The sequence below is a fragment of the Arachis duranensis genome, chromosome 8, assembly GCF_000817695.3.
Source record: "Arachis duranensis cultivar V14167 chromosome 8, aradu.V14167.gnm2.J7QH, whole genome shotgun sequence".
In the NCBI taxonomy this organism is placed as follows: Eukaryota; Viridiplantae; Streptophyta; class Magnoliopsida; order Fabales; family Fabaceae; genus Arachis; species Arachis duranensis.
Genome location: NC_029779.3, coordinates 44,420,710 through 44,447,728, shown reverse-complemented (window position 1 = coordinate 44,447,728; position 27,019 = coordinate 44,420,710). Strand labels below are relative to the sequence as shown.

The following is a 27,019-nucleotide window of genomic DNA, read 5'->3' as shown; positions in this document are numbered from 1 at the left end:
TTGATGATCTCATCCACTTGTTGTCTTGACATCTCATTTATGTCCCGAATCTGCACATGATGAAAACCCATATATCATTCATCAAAAACCACAAATATAAACAGAGGCATAATGAAAAAGGTATGTGGAGTAGTTGATTATTCTTTTTAACCTTGTTAAGTAGTAAAGACTTTTCCTCAGAAGCCCTTTCAAGTGCGCTTGTTACAGAAGTAAGAAGAGAATTAAGTAAGTTCAATGTGGGTTGTTGAAGTTCCATGGAAGAAGGATAACCCAACATGGCATCTGAAAACTGCAACAGCACATTAGAAGAATAGAAACTTATCAGTTAAACAAATGAGAAAAAGACAAATGTAAACATCACACATAATGAGAAAAAGACTTCAAAGTAATTAACAACCTCTATTTTATACACAAGATACCTGCAATCTCAGTGATTTTTTGGTGACTAAAAAGTATAGATATGAGCTCAAGTTGAAGCATAATTTATACATATGCAGTTCCGAATTCCTTTGGTTCTGATAAAAGTAGAGCCATGGCAAAGATTAATACGCATGCATAATACAATGTTATTCATTTTGAACAACTTACAAAAAGCTAGTGCTTGAAACTCACCTCAGATGATCCAATTGATCCAACAAAATTAGGAACCTTAGAGTCTCGAGAGAACAGACCATGCATCATACCAAAAAGTCCTTGTACAAAACCGTACTCATCACTTTCTTCGTATGGCCAAACCTAAAGTCAAAAATAAAAAAGTACAGAAACCGAATCAGAAAAGCCAAATGTTCAGAGAATTACATTAACTCAGAAAAGGAAGTTCAGAAGCCTTCTGAATAGAAACTACAAAACCATAAAATAGAATAAACTACCATGCTCTGAAATAGATTATTGAGTAAAAAGTATCACTTAATCCCACCTTCATCTACTTAAGGTAGAGAAGCTAGTTTATAAACTGCCTACTGACAGTAACCATTATCTAGCTGACAGTCTTTAGAGAAAACATTACCTTGCTAAGAATACCAACAACTAGATTTATCTGCTCCAACCTCAACTCATCCACTTCAACCATGTCCAAACGTAGAATATGATCAAAGAATGATTGATGCCCTTTGACAAAATCAATTACTTCGCGCACAATTTTATTCTTGACCTATAATATACAGGTAAAAGACACCAATTTTTGTCAACACAACAAAAATTTACAATGCTAAAATTTAGATAAAGAAGATATCTTATAATATAGTCATATCTTAGAAGATGCCTTCTACTATAGGCATTGTGACTTATGTGTTTGTGATCATCAATCACCCTATACATTATCTTTAATGAAGTTAGCTTTAAAAATGTGATAATAGATCTATGTTATGAATTTAATAGTTCACAAAAAGAATTTATTCTGGAAATTATTACATGCATACATCTTTTCACATGCTTTTTGAAGTTACCACATTTATTTTAGAAATTTACATTTTTTTTAAGCTATCATAGTGTAAGCTTTTGGGTCTAATAAATAGTTGTACAAATAACAAGGTCCTTTGAATTTTATACATTGAATTACTACAATGGATGCCATCATGTAACTCTATGTGGAGACATGTTCTTATTCACCCAAAGGAGTGAATATTAAAGCATTAGCTTGAGGAGGTATGTTAGAAGTAAATAAGATATATAATCTCTCTACCATATCTTGGAATATCAAAAAGTACAATTAATCATCTCCTGGCCCTGGGATTGGTGTTAGTATTAAGGATAAATTTCCCAAGGATCTACAAGTGGGAAAATATTCAAGGACAGCCTAGCAATTAGGCAGAATCAGGGAAAAAGAAGGCCTAACAGACATACTTAGAGGGTGAGGTAAGAGAAATGCCATGTGAGCATGTAGAGCGAGCAGAGTGCATGTGTGAATTCTGTTAGTGCACAGGAGTGATAGATGTGGGGTGAGTGAGAAAAAAAAATTGTTTAGGCTGATTTTGGAATTGACTTGGGAGAGTGGGGCTGCTATATGCCCTGTGCTATCCCTTCTGTTTTGCTAATTATCATATCCTTCATAAATAAGCTGAGATCCAGCTTCACTGAGTGTTAATAATACGTATACACTTATTCCTTCTTATTCTGTTGGTAGTTTCCTAATAATTAGTTTTCATATTTACTATTATTTCATGAGTTTGTTCGTTATTTATTACAACTAGAATTTTAGGAACAAATAGGACCATGTAATTAGCTTCTGCTTCTACTCAAATGCAAGAGCTATATAACCACAGTAACTGAAACTCATAAAGGCTATACAACTGCTATACTTGTACACAGCTTTATCTCACAATTGAAAGCCACAAAATATTGAGAGGTAAAATGAATGACAAGCAAGGCAGCAAGAAAAAAAATCATAGGAGATTTAAAATTTGTAGAATAAACACAATAGCAAACCTCCAGAAAGTCTGATGTGTCAACCAAGGATGTTAATGAATAAACTAATCTCAAGACTGGGGTTACAATCAATCTTTGTCTATCAACATCCACTGCAACATCTCTTCTAGGCCTTGTCTCAACCCACCTAACAACTCCCTGCAGATTGCTTAGCTTCACATCGTCAGTAAAAGCTAGATGAAAAGGAAAGCTGAAATGAATGAGTTGTGTGCAAAAATGAAACTACCCACTCACCTGTAAATTGATTGCCCTTCCTGAAACAAGATGCTGCAATAGGCCCATGGAAAATAGTACTTGTGCTCCAGATTTCCCATACTTGTGACTGATTCTTAGTAGTAAAGCAAGCTCAGCCTCGAACGTACAAGCCCTCTGCAACGAGTCCAGTGAAAGACCACCATCCTTGAACAAATGATGAAAAAAATAATCAGTATTATCATTTCCTTGAGATGGGAACCTTTACTGAATAAAATCATCAGGATCAGCACATGTTGGGTTTCTAAAAACATGATATTCAGTTATGTTTAGTCAAGTATGCGCCTAAATGCCTAAAGCTTAATAGTTTATTCCAACTAGCTGGTTAGAATTTCCCAAAGTCCTTTATATTCATCGTTACAACACCCTTCTCGTTCCTTTATTAAAATAAAAATTAAAAATTAAAAAATCCAGGCCTTGCCACACTACGTGGGATTATATGGATCAAATGGCACTCTAGTATGTCCATACTGAACATTAAAATCTAAATCCTTTTTAACAGTCTTGCCTATAATTTTTCTTAGTCTCCTAAATCCAGCTATTGAACTGCGCAACAGCATTACCATCTTTTTCACAACAGATACTGTCCTAAATTTTCTCTCTAATTCCTATTTCTATCAAGTCTAATATACGTCCACCCATCCAATGCACATACTTCTGTAACATTACTACCTATGGGCTTTTTATGCCCAACATTCAGTTCCATCTCACATTATCAAGTTTATAGTTATGCAGTGAACACTGCCTCATGCTTGAGTCAGTTTTTTAAATCATATATTTATCCCCTGATTCTTCCACCCAATTTGATAACATGCTTTAAACAACCCTTTGTTTGCACAACATCTTGAATAGTATAGCCAAGATACTTAACCTACATTAGGCATATAATTTACATGCCTCCTGCTTCCTGGAAATATTATATTTTGTATACTGTCTTATCTCTGCTTAGATAACACGATGTCTTGCCAAAAAACATGCACTATGGTAAAATATGGACTCAAAATCAACATTTTGTGCAGACCAATTGTTAAAGAAAAATCTTTGATGACCTCATCTTGTGCTGTCATGATAATTGCGACTCAACGAAACAAATTTGGATGGTCAAAGGTGAAAGATATTGAGATAATATCACCACTAGATCAATAATTTCAGTTGCAAGTGTCTTACCAAATGATTGATTAGCTTTTTTTTTTTTGGTCATTATCGCACCAACTCACACACTACTAACAGGTTCCTTTCGTACCACATTCTAGCTAAGCTAGGAATCAAGCCCTGGTACAGGCATTGGGAAGGCAATGATAATGCCACTAGATCAACAGACAAAAGTTCCGTTTGTCAAAAGTTTAGTATGTGTTATTCGGTTATTTTTTTATCAACTAAAGATATACAAATTACGGTAATTCCAAGCACTTTTGATTAGACTTTGAAGCAACAAATTCAAATATAGAAGTATCAACAAGGCATTTCTGCGCTATATTGAAACAACAATATAAAAGCAGTTGCAACATCAAACACTAACAAGTATATACAGAGATACACTCCCAAGGCTATATTAAATGTACAGGAGTATGCAAAAGAAACTATCTTAGTTTCAAAACTAAGTCAAAATGATGAAACCACTTGAAGAAATAAGGAAAGCATAACGATAATGGTACCATCATCAGTCATGACTAAAATAAACAGGAAACCTTAAAAGATCAGTCAGATTTTTTGGTTAATGAGATGATTAGTCTACATCTGTAAAATAAAAACAATGTAGGGTGGTGAAGCAACCTTTAATGGTGGACAGAATAAATACCTGAATGGAAACATTGCCGATGCCTGTAAAGCATGACCTTAAAAATCCCCTACTTTGAAGTTGACCCAAGAAATATCGCTCATGATCGATACAAATGAGCGCATCAATAACATAGAAAGATATAGTCTTTCCCGGTTCACTGCCATGGGTTGCATCTTTTATTACCTACAATTTAAAATCACGTGAAACTGTAAATAATTCACTTGGGTATTATCCAAATAAAAACAAAATACGCAAAATGGATAAAAAGCAGACTAAGCAACAGAATTTGTAGCACATGGAAGTAACAACCCATAGAACAATATCCAGTGGGTAATTGATGTATTAGTCGTTAATGGAGAAAATAGACTGATTTGGACCCAAATCTATACGGAAATTTTTACCTAAATCTTCTCTCTCAGTTCCCATCTTAATTCTTTGATCAGGGGACGAAAAGGGGCTCTCAGATTCCCCCTTTAAACATTTTGAGAGATTGGAAGGCTATGCTTTACTGATAAATTTTCAGTTTTGTTTGGCATTTGTATAGGGGAACCCTTAACACCTATTTAATTTGGATTATCATTCTCCTCATGTTAATGAAATTCTTTTCTATCAATAATAATAATAATATAATGAAGGGATAAGTACTGTTTTGGTCCCTAAGGTTTAGGGTCAAAATCAAATTCGTCCCTAATCTTATTTTGAATTTAAAATCGTACTTTTGAATAAAATATTTTTCTAAATGACAAAAATACCCCCTTATATTCTCTGTTTGACTGCCCTCTCCCCTTATTCAAGAAAATACCCCCTTATCCCAACGTTTCACACTCCTCCTCCTCCTCCTCTTCTCTTCTTAATCGGACCACCCTCTGAACCCACTCCTCTTCTTCCTCCTGAGCATCATTGCCGTAATTTTGGTGTTCTTCAAAATGGTGTCGTTGTTGTGTTGTTCTTGCATGTGTTGAAAGGGGAAACCACGGCAGAGATCTGCCATCGTGGACTCCCCCGCCGCCGTCGAGATTGACGGTCGCCCTAGCGTTGCCACGCCGCACCCTCGCCTCGCCTCGCCATTGAAGGACAACCTCTCCGCCGTCGTCGCCCTCCTCTTCAGCGTCGGTCATGGCGCCGTCACACCGTCACCTTTACCTTGTCGGCTGTCGACGACCTTCTCCGGTGACAGCAGTGGCAGAGCAAACTGGCGACCTTGCTGTCTCTGCTTCGCCCTGGATCTCGTTTGTCTTTCTCCGTAATTGATTAAGATTTTCATTCTTTTTTTTAAAAGAATCTGAATGCTTTGTTGTTGTTGCTGCTGTTGTTGAATTTGAAGGATTTGATGTTGCATTTAAAACAAAATTTTTTGAAGCGTTGAAGATGGTGGTGAACATTGAGGCTGAGCTTCTCTGTTAGCGTTAGCAGGGACTTCTTTGGTTCCAGATCTCCTTTTCCTTCCTTTTCCGGCGGCAATTTCCAAGAGCAACAGCGGCGGCGGTTTCGAAGGTGGTGGCCATGATTTTCAGCTCTCTCCCTCTCACTCTCTCACTTCCCTTCTCTTCCCGGCAGTCTCACTCTCTTCTCAATCTCTTTGAAATAAATGAGGTCGTTGATATTGTTCTTGAATTTGAATGTTATGTTGTTGATGAATTTTTAAATTTGAATAGATATGAGAAGAATAGTTGGTGGTAATAAAGCTGGTGGTGGTGGTGATGGTGAATGATGGGGTTAGGGTAAGAAAAAACATAAGGGTATTTTTGTCCGAAAAAAGTTAAAAGGACAATTTTAATACCAAATGAAACGTTGGGGATGATTTTAAATCCAAAATAAGATTAGAGATGAATTTGATTTTGACCCTAAACCTTAGGAACCAAATCAATACTTATCCCTAATAATAATAATAATTTCCCCATATAAACAAACCATAAGCACATCAGCGAAAAATGTCAGTAAATAATTAATGTTTATAAAGAAACAAATAAAACAAGATGATAAACTAACCAAATCCAAGATGCTCTGAGCCTCTTTCCTCAAAGTAGAAAAATTTGCATGAGCCAATTCAGCCTGTTCTCTATCAATCTATGAAAAACAAATTGGAGAAAAAGGATGTAATGATGATGTATTAATCTATAAACTAGAATTAGATATTCTAATTTGTTTGCATAACCTTTGGGAGATCAATATATTCATTATCTTGTTCATTAAGCAGCAAGAATTGAAGAACTGTGGTTGGAACATCTGGATCAACCACATTCTGGCAATACTGGAAATAGCTAAGGAGCAAGGCATATTGGCTGTACAAAAACATGCACAAGTTAGTTTGCCAGCCAACACAGTACATCCATACCAAAAGAATAAGTTAAGCAACTAGTAAATTACCGTCTTCTAAGAGCTTCTGACGATTCATTTCTAAGAATAGCCATGATAAGCTTAAACAATATGGTCAAGCATGCACCATTTGATAATTGTTTTCCCACAATGAGATCGAGGCATGTTATATTATCCGAACTCAGACTGCCAGGAAATAAAAACCTTTCATCTCGTAGTTTGGCCATGCAAGTCAATGCCACCTGAGAGAATTGCAGGCATGTTAAATAATATAAACCGGTATATCATGGATAATGACTCACTCAACACATCCAAAGGATACATCAATAGTTATCAACCTGTGATAGTATGAATGCCATCTTCAATGAACAGTCTGGAGAAGCAGAAGCACTAAGAGATGTGTCAAGGACCCTGACAAGGCAATTCAATGATTACAAAAACGCACGACAACAGAGAGCCACTATAACTATTTTGATGATGGAGGATTGTGGCAACTCACTGAAACAGAATTTCAGATCGATTTTCAAGCATTGCTAATCTTCTAGAAGTGGACACCTTTAAAAAAACGACTAAGTCAGTGAATAATCCTCTAAAAAAAGGAGTATACAGAATAGATAAAACGATGCTTACCTCAACAACCTGAGACCAGGCAGTCAACATGTGCAGTTGAGCAGCTTGTTCCTCAAGATTTTTATTGTGTTTCCACCCCCATCTCAGCAACTGTTGAATTATCTCTTTCACATCATTTAGCTCAACTTCACTGCCAATATTATTCACCGGGAGATGAGCAGAATTGTATGTCTACAACAAGAAAGTAGATTAAATTTCTTATGAATACATTGTCCCAAAAAGGAAGTGAAAATTGAGAATACAGAATGTTCAGGATGCAGATGAAACCTAATATTGTCAACACTAAATTAAATTGAAACACAGATATTTTATCAAGAAATAAAGAATCGAAAAATAGATAAACCTGCCAAAGTTTGTCATGAAAGGTAGCAAGGTCAATTAGCCGGTCACCTCTCTCAGAATAATAGTCATACTTCATGCTAGACACAATATTTGAGAGCTTAGTAGTGGCGTCTGGACATCTAAACTGGATTACTTCAAGCAATTCTAACACCTGAATTTCAAGAAAAAATACAACTCAGGAGAAGAATACATGATAAAGCAGCTGATCAGATCATCTTACATACTCTTATATTCAATAAGATAATTATGATGACATGAGACATTAGACATTCTCACATGTTCCGACAAATATATCCACGTTATTTCTGAAACCCGGGTATTGCACAATGAAAACCAAACAATAATATAGAAAACATGCAACTAGAATATCACAGTAGTAATAATTGACTCAAATGATAGCCAAATATTGTAACACCTCAGTAAAGTAGTGTGAATATATAGACACTGTTATAACACTAAAAATGAATGAATGAATGAATAAACCAGAACCAACAAAGTAGTATTATTAAGGATCAAGGATGAATGACCTTATAATTTTACATTTGTGTATTTCCAAAGTGTTCATTTAATTTGAATGCAATGGATATATAAAATTAAGGAAAAACAGTTATTAATTACATTTACAATACTGAATACATAGCACAAGGCGGCAGGGATACCAAGGTCAAAGGTTAGTTACAGTAACTGCTAGTGTTTAGCTGCCATGAGGGAAACTATTCTTTAGGGTGCATGTAAATGATACTGCACATAATATACTGTAAACAACATAAATTCAAAAATATACATGTGATATGAGAGTCCACATTAAAAGAAGTACAACAAAAGTTCAATAACCTTCATTACCTGACTCTTGCTGACAGTTCTTATAGCAGCAGTTTCCAAAGTATCTTCAAATGAAAACGGGGACAAGGTTTGGTGTCCATCAATTTCAGTTATACCTTGACCAAAAAGATGAGAAAGGATTGTCTGGCATGCTTCTCTATGTTTTGAGCTACTAACTTCTCCAGCGTGCAGCTCAACAGCTAGAAGTTTTAATAACCATGCTCTCTAAAACAAGAAAGGAATGGAACAAACCACCCATCTCAAACGTATCAAAATATGACTCTCTAAATTAGTCAGCCCAAGATTACAAGTAACATTGAGACTACTGACAAGAAAATGGGCTAGACTTAATCTCATTTATAAAAGTTGCTAACGAGTTATAGAGGTCTATTTGAATATCTCAAACGCACACATGAACTATCATCATTAACAGAAGAATCTTCATAGGCATCTAAGGATATTAAGGGGGAAGAACCACGTGTCACAAAATGATTGGTTGTATCTTAACATGACATGATACGTCAACAAATCATTTTGTGACACATGACATTAACATGCCATGTCATCATACCACATGCCACCTAATGTGACACGTCAACATCTAATTAAAGGATCAATTTAACTTACGGTTGTATCTTTCAGGGACTAATATGGATAACAAAATCTTTCGGAGACCAATTTGAAAAAATGGGTTATCTTTCAGGGATGAATTTGATTATTAACTTGTATTTGTTGTGGTTGATAAACTTAGCAAGTAGTGTGCTTGCATGGGATTCCATGCTTCGGTTAGAGACAGTGAACACTTTTTGCACTGAGCTGTTAAGATTGGCTGAAACCATGTTAAAATACAGCACTATATATCATCCTCAAATCGATGGACAAACTAGAGTTGTCAATAGATGCCTTGAGGCTTATTTGAGGTGTTTCTCTAGTGGTAAGCCTAAGCCACAGCCGAAATGGTTGAGTTGGGCCAAATTCTGTTGAAAGGTGACCCTCTTCCTTCAGCCATGGCAGGAAGCACAAAATTCAATGAAGAAGTATGCAGATCAGAAGAGGGGGATGTAACTTTTGAACTAATTTTATCGCTCTACCATTAAACTGACTATGCTATATGGAACAGAGTGTCAGGAAGCAAAAGGTGAACATGACGATAAGTTAAGTGTGGCAAAGATGATGATACTAAGATGGATGAGCAAGCACACATGTATAGACAAAATAAGGAATGAAGATATAAAAGAGAAATTTGGTGTAGCGCCTACGTTGAAAAGATGGTAGAAACTCGTCTCACGTTATCTAGACATGTGGGAAGATCGGTAAGACATCCAGTTAAGAGGGTGGATGAGACGGAAGGTACATGAGGGGTAAAAGGTAGAGGAAGATCCAAGAATCATCCTAGAGGTAGTCAAAGGAGATCTGCGTCTAACAGTTTCACTAGAGACATGATACATGATCGAGTTCAATAGCGTTACTTGATTCATGTAGCCGATCTCACCTAATGGAATGAGGTTTTGTTGTTGTTTGTTGTTAGTTTTTTTTTATGAATTTTTGCGGGTACAACACTACTTAAAAAGATTAAAAAGTAATATGATGTCAGAAAAACTATAAAATCAGCATTTCACTAAAATGTTCATGTGGCAACATTAGAAATTATCTAATATGTCGAGTGTTCATTGTATATTATTTGATTTTTTTTTTATACATTATGAATAAATTGATAGCTAGATAAATAAATAGATTGTCACAAACTAAAATTTATTCTCCAAATAGGATATGAAATATTAGAGTACTGTGTTTTTCACATAATTAATAGTTTATAATTTGTTTATAAATTTTTTAAAATTCTTGAAAGAATTAATTTTAATTAATAAGATATGTGATCATTTTTTAACTAAACACACTATAAATTATTGATATTGTTATATTTCTTTTATATAACTGTCATGCTAAAAATAAAATTGTGAAAAAGAATTTATAATTATCTAAAATCCAATCCCTCCATATTAAAATTCTTGGATCCGTCCCTGATGGTCATGAACCAATTTTTTCAAATAATTGTGCAAAACATTAACAACGATACAAGAGAAAGAGTAGAGGCATAAGATTATGCAAGAGGAGACATAGAAGATGTGTGAAGTGAATGTGAATTTATATAGTAAATATGAATAGATATGAGAATAAAAAGAGAGAATGAATTAGGTTTTATTAACTAATTTATATCTATTAAAGAGGAATAACATTACTATTAAAGGCATAGAGTAACTTACATAAAAGTAAAAAGTAAAAAAAACATTAAAAGATACGGATAAACACTACATAAGAAGAATAAAAAGTGATGCGATAGAAAAGTTATAAAATGGCAATTTAACTAAAATGTTTATGTAGCAATATTATAAGTTATCTAATAAATCAAGAGTTCATTGTATCATTACTTAATTTATACATTATAAATAAATTGATAGATAGATAAATAGATAAACAAATAATTTTTCATAAAATAAAATTTATTCTCCAAATATAATGCATGAACATTCTTTATACTCTATTTTTTTTGTAGAATAAGGTAATTTAATGTGTGAAATTATGAGAATAATACTAGATTAACAGTATAGATGTTATTATTCTCTATGATAGATGCTTTTTTCTATGATATTGCAATGGATGACATGGCAATTTCTTATGAAACTTAAAAGCTTATGTGTCACTATAACATTACTTTTGGCTCTCCTTTTATAATAGATAATTGATAATCGATAATAAATAGAATACTTATTTTGTCAAACAAACAAAAACACAAAACTTCAAAATAAATACTCGCAGGTGATAAGAGTGTCAAACCAAATTGATACCCAGTACAATAGAAAAGAGTTCAAAGATGTCAAAATCATATAATGGAAAACAAAATCAGAGAAACTGAAAGGTTGTGGTAAGACCTGATGAAGAGAACTGATGCGGAGAGGCTGGTTGCTGTTCCGTTTAGGAAGTGGAGCAATACCAATTGTATCAAGGTGCTATATAATACCAACGAAAGGAGTTTTAGATAATTAAAAATAAACATAAGCAATAACAAGAACCACAATAATGAAAACCAGATATATCCCAAATTCTGCACCTTAACAAAGAATTGGTACTTTCTATTTGACAGCAGATCCATCATAGGTACACATGTTAGTGGATCTACACACAACTCATAAAGGAGCTGCATCAAGAGAACAATCAAGATTCCTTTAGACATCTTATTCGTAAATGATTAATGGTGGTAAAAGATGCAAAGATCTCATCTACTATTTTACAATTGTTAGAGCAAGATGAGCACTTTACGACCTGAAAACCAAATTCATGAAGCAAAGCATTTGCATCAGGCTTCAAAAGTTTGTCCAAGATATCAAGAATAACCTTCATGCAACTGCAGACAACATTATAACTTTAAGGGCACAGTTGCATTTACAAGAAGAAAAATACTAAGCACCAATAGATAACAAACCAAACCTGTAATAGAATTTAGGTTGTAGAACCGTCCGCTCAACTGGCATGTCAAGGTCAAATTTAAGTAGTAAATGAGTAATATTAGGAGCTGGCCTGCCGATGTTGTCAATTAGAAGCTGAAAAGATAATTTTGACATTTCCAAATGGCAATTTAGGAAGACTACAAATAAGGAAAGAAGAAAGAAAACAAGCAGTAGACAGCAACAAACTTTCAGAATAAGAATGCCTGGATCATCATTATTATTGTCAATTGTTTGAGACTCTTCCGACCGCAACTCAAGGCAGGCTGCATAATCTTCTATCAAGCTGTTGGCAGCATTAGATTTTAGCAGGAGTTGAACAAGCCCAATCATGCGAGAACTGTGGCCCCAAAACAACATTATCAATTTCACACTACGATATCTAGTTTGCAGAACTCCCAAAATTACACATCAAGAATAAGAAATAGGAAAGTAATTTGAGTGCCTTAAAATACTCATGACTCTGATTGAGGATTGTTGAACTTTTGGCTGAAAATCATATCTTACATACTCCAAGAGTGCCACTATTTGATTATGATCATGAGAAAGTATGACATCCAAGGGCTGCAAGCATATTTTTAAGAAAAAACACCACAATAAGCAATTATCCAATGCAATAGAATATGATACTAAAAATAAAGCTGTTCTTTTCCTTTTGAAGGGGAGCCTTGGAGCAACGATTGAGTTGTCTCCGTGTGAAATAGCCACTGATGTAATTATTAGGTTAGGCTGCATACATTACACCCTCTGGGTGCGGCCCTTCCCCGGACCCTACGTTAATGCGGGATACTTGTGCATCGGGATGTCCTTTTTTTTCTTTTCTTACTCTTTTTCTTTTTAAAAAAGAAACAAGAATGGAAAATATCTCAACAAAATCACACATTGACAGTTTCCTAAACTAATTCCACAATTCAAAAAGGACATTGGAGAGTGTGGCTTGGCACTATTATCACCAATTAATATCCAGGCTAAGTCATTAGTATGGCATTGAAATCACAAAATAAGTTTTAGCCATGCAATAGGGAAATGGGAAATCAAGCATGCGTGGGGAAATTCACTAATCAGTTGTAAAAATATAAATATTACCTGATAAAGGGGACGCCAATAATCAGAAAGAAGTAAATCCTTTTCAAAGACAAGTAGTATTATTTCCAGAGAAAGCTGCACGGCATTCTCTAAAAGCTGGCCATATATTTGGCTACTGCGTTCAGCAATGACAGAATTCACCCCTTGCAGAAGAATACCCATAATGTTCCGAAAGCAAGTCTTACCACTCATGAAGTCCTGAAACCAATCAAATTGTTTAATCTACAAAGTAACTAACATAAACATTCGTAAAAACCATAATACATAGCACACATAAATGACTGAGGAACTAATGTCATAATTGACGGGAACATTGACATTAGACACAACAGAAATCGAAGCAGTGGAATAAACTGTGTGGCTGATAGTAGGTTGTCAAGCACTAGTAGTATGCTTGTCCAAATGAGTGACATAACTGTAAGATTTAGTATTATAAACTTGCAAATTCAGAACTAAGGATAATGACCATTAGAATATCAATTTTATACACCATGTAAAAGCACATACTTTCAGCAATTCTAAAACAGGGAGCTGGAACTGAATTGGTGATGTTTCTTTAGCTGTTGAAAGTCGTGACTGATCAACTACACCGTCGAAGTCCTCCTCCTTGATGTCATACATGTTTAAAATCCTGCATTGTGGTTTTTATTCCCCCAAATATGAAATAGTGTCAGATGAGACTATACTAAGAGAAGATAAATCCTGAATAAAAGTCCCAAAGCTAAAGGAAAAATTACAAGCCCCGCAAAAACAACCACAAGAAACACATACAAAAGGGAAAACTGTTGATAACAGTGAAGTTCCTTTATGTATCAATTAGGAATAATTAGCTTCATTACAAAACAATGTAATTATCATGAATTATTACTTTTAGTAAATAGACAAAAGTATACACAAAATTATATAGAGGGGGAAAAGGTACACCCAAAAGATTAGAAAATAGTCATATACACGCAAGAGATTGTTTCCACAAGTCAAAATTGGCCTTCTAACTATATATGCAGCGTCAGCAGCAATAGACTCGGACAAAGGCAAACTGGAAATGCTTTTTAAACTATTGTATAGCAATTTGATGTGTTACAACTGCATGGCTGCAACTTTATATTAGACTAGCAGAAGCTTAGATAATGGAAGGGCAGTTTAAACTTGTGGAAATAATCTTTGGGATATATCCCACTATTTTATAATCATTTTGGTGTACTTTTGTCCCTTCTATACTCTTTCGTGTTTACTTTTGCCCATTACTCAATTACTTCAGTGTATATAAAACCCACAAGCTGAGAAGGTTTTCTTCTCGAGCATTCACATACTAATCACCTCTTAAACACGGTACCAAGAACCCTAAAAACCCTTTATCACCTCCATAACTTACTATTCCTATATGACGTTCTTTCCTAAATCATTTAAGTTCCCTAAATCATTTAAATCTCAATTTGACCCCTGAAATTTAGCCCGATACTCAGAATGACCCTCACAATTTCGTTGGCCCCAATTAGAACCCCCAAATTTGCAATTGTGGCTCCAACTTGCCCCTGCCATCATCTCCGTCACCAAAATGCTAATTTGATGCAATTGCATGACACGGTGGATACTACTTGAACGACGGCGCATTGGTTTTGCGCCCAAGCCCTTTGAAAACCACGCCGTTTCAGTTTTTTGTGGGTTAAAACTCTCTTTCTTTCCACTACGACGATCATAAGTTGCCAAACATCAAGAAAACCCTTACACTACGTGGATTCCAAAGGTTTTGCGCGCAAAACCAATGCGCCGCCGTTTAAGTAGTGTCCACCATGTCATGCAATTGCGCTAGATCAGCATTCCGGTGATGGAGATGATCACAGGGGCAAGCTGGAGCCACAGTTGTAAATTTGGGGGTTCTAATTGGGGCCAACGAAATTGTGGAGGTCATTCTGAGCATCAGGCCAAATTTCAAGGGCCAAATTGAGATTTAACTCAGCCAAGAAGAAACTATGATGGTGGATCACACAAAGTACTTGCATTGCCAAAGGCCTAAAGAAATTCATAATTAATCCATCCAATGCCCTTCACTTCTCTTATTAACTTAAATATAAAATAACACTTTCTATTAATAATCTTCTGATACAAGCTCTTGATGAAGCTTGAATTACAAATAATGAGGTTCACTTAACATGATAGAGAAGTCTGTTCTCTTGATTCTAGTTAAGCAAAAGAGATTGGAGGGGAGGGGGGGGGTGAAAAGAACATTATTTCTCAAATCCGCAACAAAAAGAACTCACATATGAAAGTGCTGAAGGCAAGCAACAACCAACTGCCATTTTTCACAGGGATCAGCATAGGCTCTCTGAGGAAATGGCCCAAAAACGTGGTCATAGATGAATCTGAATATGCCAATAAATCTGAAAAATTAACAAGCACTTTGACTTTAGCATGCAAGCAAGAAAGGGAGTAGATATTAGAAACTAAAACAAATATTTAAAATTCTATGACTGCTACCTTCTCCCTCTATCACTCAAATCTCTTTCTTCAGCAATAAGAGCATTTATCAAATTAAGGAATGATATAGTTGAAGGATACTGTTCTCTCCTTGCTTCAATTTCATTGAGTTCAAATTGCATATCGTAGACCTGTCAAATAATTAGATAATTACATTTTAAATGTATTGCTTGCAAAGTAGGGATGTCCTAGAGATATAATGTATGGATTTCTTGATCTAGCAGGTAGCAGCTAACAGTATGAGGTTCTATAAGATTTGCTCCTGAGAATGAAATGTAACTTTTAAAAAGAAAACCTTCACTTATTTTGTAAGACAAATATACCAACCTGAGAAGCCATAGATTGTGGATTATTCTGGACATCAGGCCCCACAACTACTGGTAGATCATATTGCTCAAGATAGGTCCAAATACTATCCTTCAACATCGGAGAGACACGAATAAATGTGACTATTGCATTCCTCAGAGCGCCCTATATTCCCATCGCAAACAATGACAGATTGTTTAGAATAACAGTGCAATTATTTCACTCCAAGTACACTTTTAGACTTCCAACAAGAACCTCACAGTAAAGAAATCCTACCTTCAAATAAGGGGGTACATTTTCATAACCAAGAAGCTTAAACAGTGGTTCAATATCAGGAAACCAGTTTTTTCTTTCTATTGGGTTTCCATTTTCCATAACCTGAATATATAAGACAAATAAAAAGTAAAATACAATTGGGAGATAAATAATATAGCAATATTTCATCCAACAATGAAACTAGAACCCCCATAGTGCAAATTAAACCAAGCATTTAGCATAGTATGAGTGCATCATGCAAATATGATACCAAACAGGAAAAAAAGTCTGATACTACAGCTCTTCTTAGACAAACTCATAATAAACCAAGTTAAAACATGGAGAGTCTAAGAAGGACAAAGTGGTGGAAGAGACCATTACAGTTAAGCCATATGGGATTGAGATTTAAAAACAGAAATGAATCCCCTTTTATTTTTAGGAACAAGTATAAGCACGTGTAAACTATAACTGGTTCGACAACATAAGCTGACTCGAAAAAAAAGGTGAAGTTAAACCTTCTTTAGGACATTTAAGTATGCCACAAGTGCTTTTGCATCCCCCTCCTGAATTTCAGGCAACATTGATCCAGCAGTTTGAAGAGACTGTTTGAACTTCTCATCGTAAATTGTTAGGCATTCAAACAAAGTACTCCACCCAATTGAGCGGAATGCTTTACCTTGAAGCAACTCATAAACCTTCGAAGCACCTTCTTGACTGGAAGCCTGAAAAGCAGTATACAAAAACAGCAGAATCAAAAGGTGCAGTCCAACACTAAAGCATCAATTTAAGGCAATCAGAAACTTCCTTACCAAGGTGCTCAGCATATTCAAGAAAGCCACAAGAGTTTGGAAATTCGTATGGTCCTCTCCAGCAAAATTTACAAACGTCCACAAAACATCATTGCCAGACAAGAGCTCTGGTTCTTTCTGAAGATTGAATAAGACTATGCTTAATCAATTATGCCAACCAGATTGATTGTAATTGACACCAATAATATTTGTAAGTTACAGCCATACGTACTGTTTAGATGAGTTTATTTCCCCATAAATTAGCTAAGTTTGTATGCCTTGCATTATTATTATAAGTGGAATTAATCAAGATTTTGAGGCACCAAACTCTGGTCATGAAATCATGGATGGAGATTCGCATCTCTTAAAGAGAAATCTTTTGTTTGTTTTTCTTTTGTATAGAGGAACTCTTATCCTCTTTTCTATTGTTCTTCTCTTCATCTTACTTAAATTATTCTTTTGTTCCAAAAAGAAAAGGAAATACAGAAAAAAGAATTACTTTCTTTGAACATCAACTTTCTGATAACTAATGATAAAAGAAAAACCGTTAGAATTAATTAGTGGAATCATTTGCACTGAGATACTAACAACCATCAAACAGCAGAACAAAATTAATATCAATGAGCTGAAACTCAGATCTAAAAAACATAATTGCTTGCTGAATAAATAAGTGTAAATATTTCATTGTACAATGAAGCTGCTGTTGGCTCAAGGATGCATAACCTTTCCCCATCCCCGTAGGTCATCTAGGGTATATAAATAGAGGAGCCAATTGTTCTAACTGACCTTATAAATTTCACTGACAAAGTCCAAGATTGAATTAAATGGTAAAGGGCTCATTTCAGTGCCACGGGAAGTTGTGCTACTGTCCTGTGAAAAGTCATGTGATCCAACAACTCGATATGAACTAAGCATGCTCATAGTCCATTCCTTGGATTCCTTTATCTGCAAAAAGTATACAAATAAATATAAGTGAATATTTTTACGAAAAAAGAACAAAGCAGAATAAAAACATTGTTATGCTGATATACTGCAATAACTACAGTTAGAGACCAAATGCCTCAAGATAATGTCTAGAGAACTTCTATATGGCGTTGAGATAGGCTCACTGCCTCACTCAATACTAATATGGTATCAAACCTATTCTGTGGTTATTATTGCCCACTTGCAGATTCTAGTCCTACAAACTAGTCTCGCATAAACTCACTCAAGCTTTAACACGAGTTCATTATATCATGCCCCTTAATTTTTGCCTAGGTGGACTTCCCTGAGCTAGGAGCTATAAATCTTTGAATCTCATCTTCTCCGTTAGTCACAAATATGTATTGCTGAGTGCCTTTTTTTAAGAAGGTCAACAAGCTGTTCCAAGGAAGGAATATGGGCAATATGGTCCTTGAATGAAACATTGTATTGTGAGAAATAAAATCAGATAGATGAATATTGAAGTAACTGAGTTGAACTATGCATGAGTGTAGGCATGGGAGTAGAATGGTATAGCAGCCATAATGACTTGGATAACTTGCTAACTTGCTCAGCAAGTTACACAGGTAAAGAAATGTAAATTGTGGGTCAGGTAGTTAAATCCCAACTAACAATGGCACCTGTCACGCAAGGAAGTGATCCCCTAGAACTAATCTCACAGGAGGTCCTTTGAGCTCTAGTACCAGTTCACTCTATCAAGAAAAAAATGGGGAATCAACCTCAAGAAATTGAATAACACAAATCAAATTATAATTTTATAGGATTTAGGAACCGAAAATCACTAAAGAAGAGGGTAACCTAAAGAAGGAAGCATAACAAACTATTTCTGAGTTCACAGGGGGAATGACAGACAAATGATTTGAACCCAAAAATGCAATTTTGGGAGTAGGCAGGAAAAGACATTAGTGAAAACTGGGGAAACTTGAGCCTATCAAAACTGGAGCTCAAGGATAGTCCAATTTTTTTTTCTTACATAATTTTTCATTAACAGTAACTGTGATATCACACTTGTAGCAGTGTGGCTACAGTAATAAAGACTAGAGATTTCTGCAACTACTTTGATGTCAGTTTCTATCAGAAGTGCAGTTAAACATCTAAGTTATTGAACAAAATAAAAGCTGCATTTTGTGTTGAGCAGTTACATAAATTTCAGGCCAAGAGTACAAAATAATGAAGTGTGGCCCTTTGGTCTGAAATATCAACCTTAAACAAAACAACTGAAAACCACAAAAGCCACTGCAATTTCATTCTAAGGCCAGGTAGGGGAACTAGCAATGAACCAAAGAAGAATGGAAAAACCACATTTCAAATTTTAACATCCATTTCCTTTGGGAAAAACAAACTCAACTTCAGCCAACATACACTAGTGAGGTGGGGTAGCAGAAATATGGAAGCTACAAATAACATAATAACTTTCCATCATGAAAATCACAGAAAACAATATGCAGATACAGCAGCTACAACGAGATAAGAGGCTACATAAAGTAACCAGGCAGTCAGAATCAAACTTCCCAATGTGTTATGCATTTTACCTACTAAATCAGCTTGTTCTATAGTTGGTCAGGAATAAATTAACTGACATTTTTTTATGGATGAAATACAGAAAATAAAATATAAAAATACACTGACCTTGTCCCTTGCAAGTGGATTAGACAAGAAGCAGGTAATCAGCTTATGCAAATATGCATTGTACATGTAGATCATATCCTCGTCTTCATTCTGTAAGACAAAAAGCTGGTATCTCAAATGCACATCCGTGAAGTATAATATCATGTAAAGCTAAAATCAATAAATAATTAAATAGCCATTTTTTATTCCAGATAATATAAACAAAACCATTTCTAAAACACTTACGGATAACACTCCAAACCCTTTGATGCCTTAATCGTTTATCACTTTACCAAATTCCTCTACCTAGACTACAATTTAACTAAGCAAAGGTTCCAATTATCTTTGAGACCGCAACGACCTTGAAATTCATGAATCCTCAACTTAAAAACCCATTTGAATCTCTTGCATCATGCCCATTAGTTTACTAGCACAAAGCAAAGCTCCTCCTCTCTTGATACCTTCGGGTTTTTATCTTGTAAATCATAATTTTAGTTCCTATTTCATTACTTGAATACAACCTCCTTTATCCTTTATACACACGTTTGAAAGTCCAAAGCTCTTAGGCTTCATTGATGATTTTTCTTTGTCTCCTATCCCTGATAAAAGGATTTAATCTATTGACTCTTCTGGCAATTTTAGCTAAAAATCTTTCTTCCATTTATTTTCTTAGTCCTGTAATACTACTTTCTGTCTAGATAAACTCATTTGGAAATCCAAAGCTCTCTCTAAAGCCAAATCTTTTATATGGACAGCTATGCTTAATAGAATTAATACCAATGACTTGTTGCTTCTCCCCTGATGTGTGTATTATGTGAAGGGCAAATTCAGAGTCAAATTCGCATCTGTTTTTGCATTGCCAAATGGCTAGTTTCTTATGGGACAATTTGTTTAGCATCTTTGTTGAATGTCGGGTGTGACCTGCAACTCTAGATATATTTTGATTGACTAGGTTTGTTGGGTTTGGTAGTAGAAAAGAAACAAAATTATGTGAAACAATGCAATTTTTGCCACTATTTGGACTATCTGATTGGAGCATAATGCACACACCTTTAATGACAGATTCTCTGATATACATGTCTTATGGGATAGGATTAGACACTTAGCATCTATTTCACATAAAGCTCATGAAGCTTTTAGAGGAATTTCTCTTCCGGACATGTTGAGATATTGGAGAGCTTTGCTTTTTGGTAGGTTTTTGTTTTGTGTTTTGCTTTTATACAGGGCAATACTATTCACCCACTTTTTTGTATTTTTTTTCTCTCATCATAATGGAATTCTTAATTTATCAAAAAAAAATATTTGTTTCAACTAAAAACTTAAAAGAATTAGTCATGATCATATTTAGTGGGTTCTGAAGCCACATATGACTATTTCCCTTGCTATACAATATGGTCAGTTTGAGTTCTAAATCTGTTTCACATCTATTTTGCACTATACTGTTGCAATAGTCAGCTCCTATGACTAGTACTAGTTTCATTGGTTTTGGGAGAATGAAGGGAATCAAATCTTTGGGCAATGTAAAGTCTATGCCACCTGTTGGTATACTTGGTGAGCATAATTCTCATTAAGTCAAGTAGGATAAGATTAGGCATTTGGACTTTATTTGGTGTTGAAATTATCATTTGTTAAAGGATTCTGTCGCAGATATGTTGGGATATTCGAAATATTTGCTATATTGAGAAACCTTTCCTTTGTTAGTTCCTCTTTCAGTATATATCTGTTGCTCTCATATAACTTTGTATTCATAGAGGATCCCATATCCAAGTCATTGAAGTTTTTTTCTGACTCGATGAATTTGTTCCAGTATAAAAACAAATTTGAAAAATAAAATAAAACAAATATCTGTCATCACAAATGAACCTGGTAGGCAGCAGTACGAAGAACTTTATCCAGTAAAAACTGAAAAACATTATGCGAGAATATGACTTCCAAGCATTGGCTAAGATAACCCGTTTCATCTGAGGAGCCACTTGAGATAGTTTCCCTTGCTACAATACCATCTTGTATTAACATTAAATGTACCAACCAAGCAAGCCTTACGACACCAGTAAAGCCATCAACAATTGGATCATTTCCTGCAGCTATCACCTTAAGCATGAAACAACATCAACAATATCCAAAATTAGCACAAAATAGCCAAGCAGTGCTTCTCAAAGGTCAAAACATTAATAATACTTCATCTTACAAGTTCATGAAATTCACGTCTAAAGGAGGCATTAGAAGACAGAACCGATGCTTTGTCAGGCACTGTATTCAAACCATCTGATATGAATGATATCACAAGAGTAAAAAGGAGACTGAAAGTAATCTGCAAAATGAAGTGTGAAAACTGTGAGAAAGTGACACAAATTTCAAGAACAAGAAACCCCGTGCGTCAGAAAGGCAAATAAAGCTTGATATTCAGGTGAAGTCTTGTCAATCAAGGTGGAGTCAGGAAGTCAGCTAAACGAATCAAACAATGCTGCTGTGTGCAGTCAAAAATCATGCATATTTAAATTATTAACTCTAAATCTCTTTTAATAGTTTCACCTGTGATTTTCCTGGTTCTCCTTCTACCCCTAGCCATAGAGCTATTCTCCATCTGATCCATTTTCCTTACTATACCTTCAACATGCCTTCTCCACATATATCAAACCCACCTAGGCATCTTTCAGAAATAGGTATTAATGGATTATTTCCTAATCTTATCTTGTCTAGAATGTTCACCCATCCATTGCAACATCTTCATATCTACAATATTTTGTTTATTTTCTTCAGAAATTAAATCAACACAGAAAAAGACACAACAAAAAGAAGTCATTCATCAGTTTACCAAGCTAATTTAATAGTGTACTTTTGACAAAGGAATATAAAATATCATGACAATGAAGGTGCACTAGATTTAAAAACCATTCATGTCTCTACCAAAATGCCTAAGTTTTGGGCAGATATGGTTCATGACAATCTTCTTCTCTTTGACCCCAATGATATCCTCATTAAAAAAATATTAGAATCTTGTAATCAGTGGAGGAATATGTAATTAGGGAAATCATATATCTGTATCAGCACATGAATCCAGCCTCCACTATGTAGTTTAGACATATGGGTTTGATATGCCTTTTTCTCATTTTCTTCCTTTCAATAGAATACGTTCAATGAATGAAGAGACAGTAAGAGAAAATTTTGACCACCTCTTTAGCAAAAGATCATAGAGTACATTCAATAGTTACTTGTGCTACGAAAAATACCACACCTCAAAACACCAAAAAATTAACTTATATGACTTATGATACATAAAAATTAAAAATATCAGCAAATGGTTATAAAAATGTACCTGATGTTTTACAGTGGCATTGTTGTCACTGACTTCAGCGGCACTATCTTTTAGAACAGAAAATATTTCTTTTACATCCTTTGGACCTGAAAATACAGATTGTCATACAAGTTTCACCCTCACCCTCATCAATAAGCTATTAGAAATATAGTCTGCCACAGAATACAATAATAAACCATATAGGACTTCAGCAGTCATATTAGATAAGTAAACAATCAACATGAAAAGCTATCATGCATACTTGTCCGCAAAACCAGAACTGATAGGACAAGACAATGTCCCAATATAAGTCTTTCTCTAGCAACCACTGCTCGTCTCTCTACAAGAGAACCTCTCGAATCAAGAACATAGCGCTCACACTGAGGACCACCCAACCCAGATGGTTCTTCTCTATTAAGCTCCTACATTAACAGCAAATTCTTCAGCACACACACAACAAAACAAAACAAAAACATTTTTAGGATCAAAGTCTGATAAAAAAAATGGCCCTCCCACCATATCTTACATCATCCAAAGAAAGAACAAAATTCTAACCAGCTGTTGTATAAACATCTTTACAACATAAGTTAAATATCTAGTAAAGGTAAATAATGAACATTTACAATATACTATGCTTGGAGACCATATAGTGTATCAAATTTCAATGTTGTTATTGTATGATTTATATGTTATCCAGTATGCACATAGTAGAGCAAAGTAAACAACAAACATTATAATACATATTGTGTATAAGCAACTAAGTTCAATAGAGAAAAATTAATATATCTTCATTAATAAAAAATAATAAGCCAACATCAATTGTAAAGAGGCTATAATCAAACTCAAAATCTTACTCGGAGGTTATAAAGAGGCCATCTTTTGCCCAGAGGTTAATCAAATCAAAACCAACATGCACAATTTTCTTTTTCACGTTTAAATAAAACATTTTATCAAGTCCAATCATTTCAGCTTAAACAGCTTAACTAATGTAAACCAAAAAACTAAGATGTATAGTCATCATGCAAAACTAAAGGAATAGCTGTAAACTCTAGTATACTTGCTTATCTCTTCTGGCCGACAATTAGAAAACAAGATAACTTTCAGGATACTTTTTCTTAAGTCAAAATGTAATACAGAAAGTACCAAGCAATATAACATAATACACAATGCGAACCTTGATAAGAGAAATCAACCGCTGTCTAAGTCCAGAATTGATAAGTTCTTCTAGATATTTTTGAAAGTCAACCAATATATCATCCTCAAGTCCCTGATCAAGCACCGCAGCCTGTAGAGGGAAAAAAACATACAAAGCTGTGTTACCTGAAAACCAAAAGCCAGATGTCCAAAGTGATGCCCAAATGACCCTTAATGGTGGCCGGGATTGCAAGAAAATACCCGTAAAAGCAAATGAAGGGATGTAATCAGATCTCTTCTCTCTGTATACCAGAGTCCTGCTGCAAGTCTGTAAATTTCCAGTGGTTCTCGTTCCATTAAGCCCCACTGCATATAAGCAAATTAATGATTCAATTAATACAGTACTTCCTACTTTGGAACCTTTTAAATTTGTTACTTTACAGACTAAAGCTTGAACTCAAAGTTCTAATTTGTGACTGGCTACATTGTTAGTAGGCATAGAAGCAGCTGAAGTACATACCTCTTGATTAGCCGATACTAGCAAGCGAACACAATCGACTTCGTTGAGATGGAGATCATCACTCAGTTTCAGTGCCTATGCTTCATAAAAGCAAATATTAGATAGAAAAAGGATAGGCAACTTATACATGCGTATAATACCTTAATCAAGACTATTATACACAAAGCTTGGTAAAATAAATGAAATATAATAAAAGTGTATTAGAAAGAAACAATGGGGATGCAACTCACAATGTGGACATCATGGTCATCAAGAGAGATAGGTGGAGAATCGGGAAGCCTAACTGATTTAGACTGCACTTGACTTCGATCAGATGCCTTTGGTGGCTATAGTCAGTCACAGAACAAACAAAAATAAATAAATGAAGCGGATGAAATTGCTGAAAAAAAGAACGAAACGAAATGAAATGGCAGTTAATACATACAGGATAGGAAAGGAGGGATTGGAATGAAGGGAGAGAAGTGCGAATGGCATGCAGGAGCTCCACTCGCTGGGCTGCTGTGGGAGGGGAAGGCCCCAGAAGCACTGACTCAAGGATGCTTACCATCAGCTTTGGAGATACCATTCTTTCTGATCCTGCTACCTCTGTGCAACAGAACAAAGAAACACATAACTCAATGCAAATGTTAGTTACTAATTACACAGCTTGAGCCTGTGACCTAGAAATGACTGGGAGAGACTTAAATCATTACTCCAAGGCTTCCTTCCATATCCAGTATACAAAAAATTTAGGGAAAAAAATAAAAAGGCCAGCAACGAAGAAATATATATCAGAAATATTACGAAAATTTCACAAATTAACCATGATAAGAAGTTAATTTTTCACCTAATAAAATAAAAAAAATATCAAGTTCAACCTTGAACTACTCTAAATAGCCCACATTGTATCACACTTCCACTACCACTAACAGCAACAGAATACGTTCTTGAAGCTTGTGAAAACTCATAAATAATTAAACAGTTTCTACATTATTTCACACACAATAACACTGTTCTGGAACAACACAACAAGTCAACAACACTTCCCAAAGAGAAGCAAGGAAAAAAATAACAGAGAGAAGCATATCGAACTAAAAAAAGAATAGCATATTAACCCTAACCTGCACGGACGTCGTTCGCTTTCCTGAGCTGGAGGTAACTTCGTCGATGCCGGTCTTGTTTTCCGGCGATCAGAGGCGGCCGACGATGAGGCAGCGGTGGCGGACTGGCTTGGCACGGGGAGGATCAGTGGAGCTACTGAGGTCTCGGAAAGTGAAATGAGGTTTTGGGGTTTAGGGTTCTTTCGGATCATTAAACCGAAAATTTTAAAAACATGAAACGACGTAGTTTTTCGACTAAATAAACTTACCGTTTGGTTTCTATTGGTTTGATTTGTAAGAAAACTAACTGCATTTGAAAAAATTTTGAATAATATATGATTCAGTCTCGAAAAAGTTTTCCATGTACTTTATAAATTTTAATTATCAAATTAAATTCTAAATTTTTTCTTTTATAAACAAATTCATTTCTAAATTAGATTGTTCTTCTATAAATGATCTAAGAATTTTAAAAAATTTTAGACATTTTCATGTTTTTATTAAATAATACTACAAATTTATTTGTATATAATTTTTAGTAAAAATTGATTTTAATAATTAAAGTTTGTTAAAAACATACAAATAAACAATAACGTATTTATTGATTCACTTTTTATATATTGAATATGTGCTAAAATAATAAAAATATAATTAGTTGAAAAAGTGAGTTATTTATAAATTCTTGAATTCAATTTATGAAAATAAGAAAACAAAATATAAAGACAAATTTTAAATTTTTATTTTCAATTTTTTTAAAAAAGCAATTCACTTGGAGCAAATTGTACTTAAAAAAAATAAAAAACAATTCATTGGAGTGAGTTTTATTTTTCAAAGAAGAAATTAAAAAGAGTATATACTCATTTTGGTCCTCAAAAAATATTTTAGACTGGACATTTTAGTTCCTAACTAAAATTAATTACTCAATTGGTCCCTAACAATTAACTCCGTCAATCACTTAGGTCCTTTACTCCGTTAATTTTAATGGAGGACAAAATAGTCCCTGACAACTCTAACAAGGGACGAAATGGTCTCTGATCTCCTCCGTTCGAAAACAACACTGTTCTCTCCCAATTTTCATCATATCTCGCATAACACTAGCAGTCTAACACTGTAACTTTAAACTACACAATGCACACTCTATAAATTTAATGTTCACAAGAAAACAAATCCTCCACGGGTTGAGTTGCTGACGTGGTTTGTAATTTTAGAAAGATTGAATACTAAAGATAGATTATGTAAGTTTAAGATTGTATCAGAAACGGAATCATTTTGTGTCTTATGTAATGATAGATTGGAGATGGTACATCACTTATTTTTTTTCAGGTGATCGTATATGGAAGTTGTGGAGATCAATCCTGGTAGATTGGAGTGTGATTTGGGTTTGGCTAGGAACCACCAAAGAATGCTTTGAGGTGTGGATGGATAG

The 27,019-nt window shown here is 34.8% G+C and overlaps 1 protein-coding gene across 1 annotated transcript in view; it reads right to left on the bottom strand.

The window, feature by feature from the left end:
• The window catches only part of LOC107462967 (nuclear pore complex protein NUP205), a gene marked incomplete in the record, with an annotated part of 27,543 nt that extends 1,746 nt beyond the window's left edge, over positions 1–25,797 (bottom strand). Inside the window, 42 exon segments of the mRNA XM_016081657.3 lie at positions 1–50; positions 152–289; positions 420–515; positions 613–735; positions 1,007–1,150; positions 2,425–2,562; positions 2,659–2,823; positions 4,475–4,639; positions 6,446–6,523; positions 6,612–6,738; positions 6,824–7,014; positions 7,111–7,183; positions 7,272–7,327; positions 7,403–7,573; positions 7,746–7,895; positions 8,588–8,791; positions 11,497–11,574; positions 11,676–11,762; positions 11,888–11,969; positions 12,053–12,165; positions 12,259–12,409; positions 12,515–12,633; positions 13,156–13,353; positions 13,663–13,786; positions 15,414–15,533; positions 15,631–15,761; positions 15,958–16,101; positions 16,213–16,314; positions 16,707–16,913; positions 17,001–17,117; positions 17,766–17,924; positions 19,590–19,679; positions 21,432–21,659; positions 21,757–21,879; positions 22,885–22,970; positions 23,126–23,285; positions 24,038–24,148; positions 24,259–24,363; positions 24,518–24,592; positions 24,748–24,843; positions 24,942–25,102; positions 25,618–25,797. Of these exon segments, the coding sequence (XP_015937143.1) occupies positions 1–50; positions 152–289; positions 420–515; positions 613–735; positions 1,007–1,150; positions 2,425–2,562; positions 2,659–2,823; positions 4,475–4,639; positions 6,446–6,523; positions 6,612–6,738; positions 6,824–7,014; positions 7,111–7,183; positions 7,272–7,327; positions 7,403–7,573; positions 7,746–7,895; positions 8,588–8,791; positions 11,497–11,574; positions 11,676–11,762; positions 11,888–11,969; positions 12,053–12,165; positions 12,259–12,409; positions 12,515–12,633; positions 13,156–13,353; positions 13,663–13,786; positions 15,414–15,533; positions 15,631–15,761; positions 15,958–16,101; positions 16,213–16,314; positions 16,707–16,913; positions 17,001–17,117; positions 17,766–17,924; positions 19,590–19,679; positions 21,432–21,659; positions 21,757–21,879; positions 22,885–22,970; positions 23,126–23,285; positions 24,038–24,148; positions 24,259–24,363; positions 24,518–24,592; positions 24,748–24,843; positions 24,942–25,082 (5,216 nt within the window).
• Between the last annotated feature and the right edge of the window lie 1,222 nt (positions 25,798–27,019).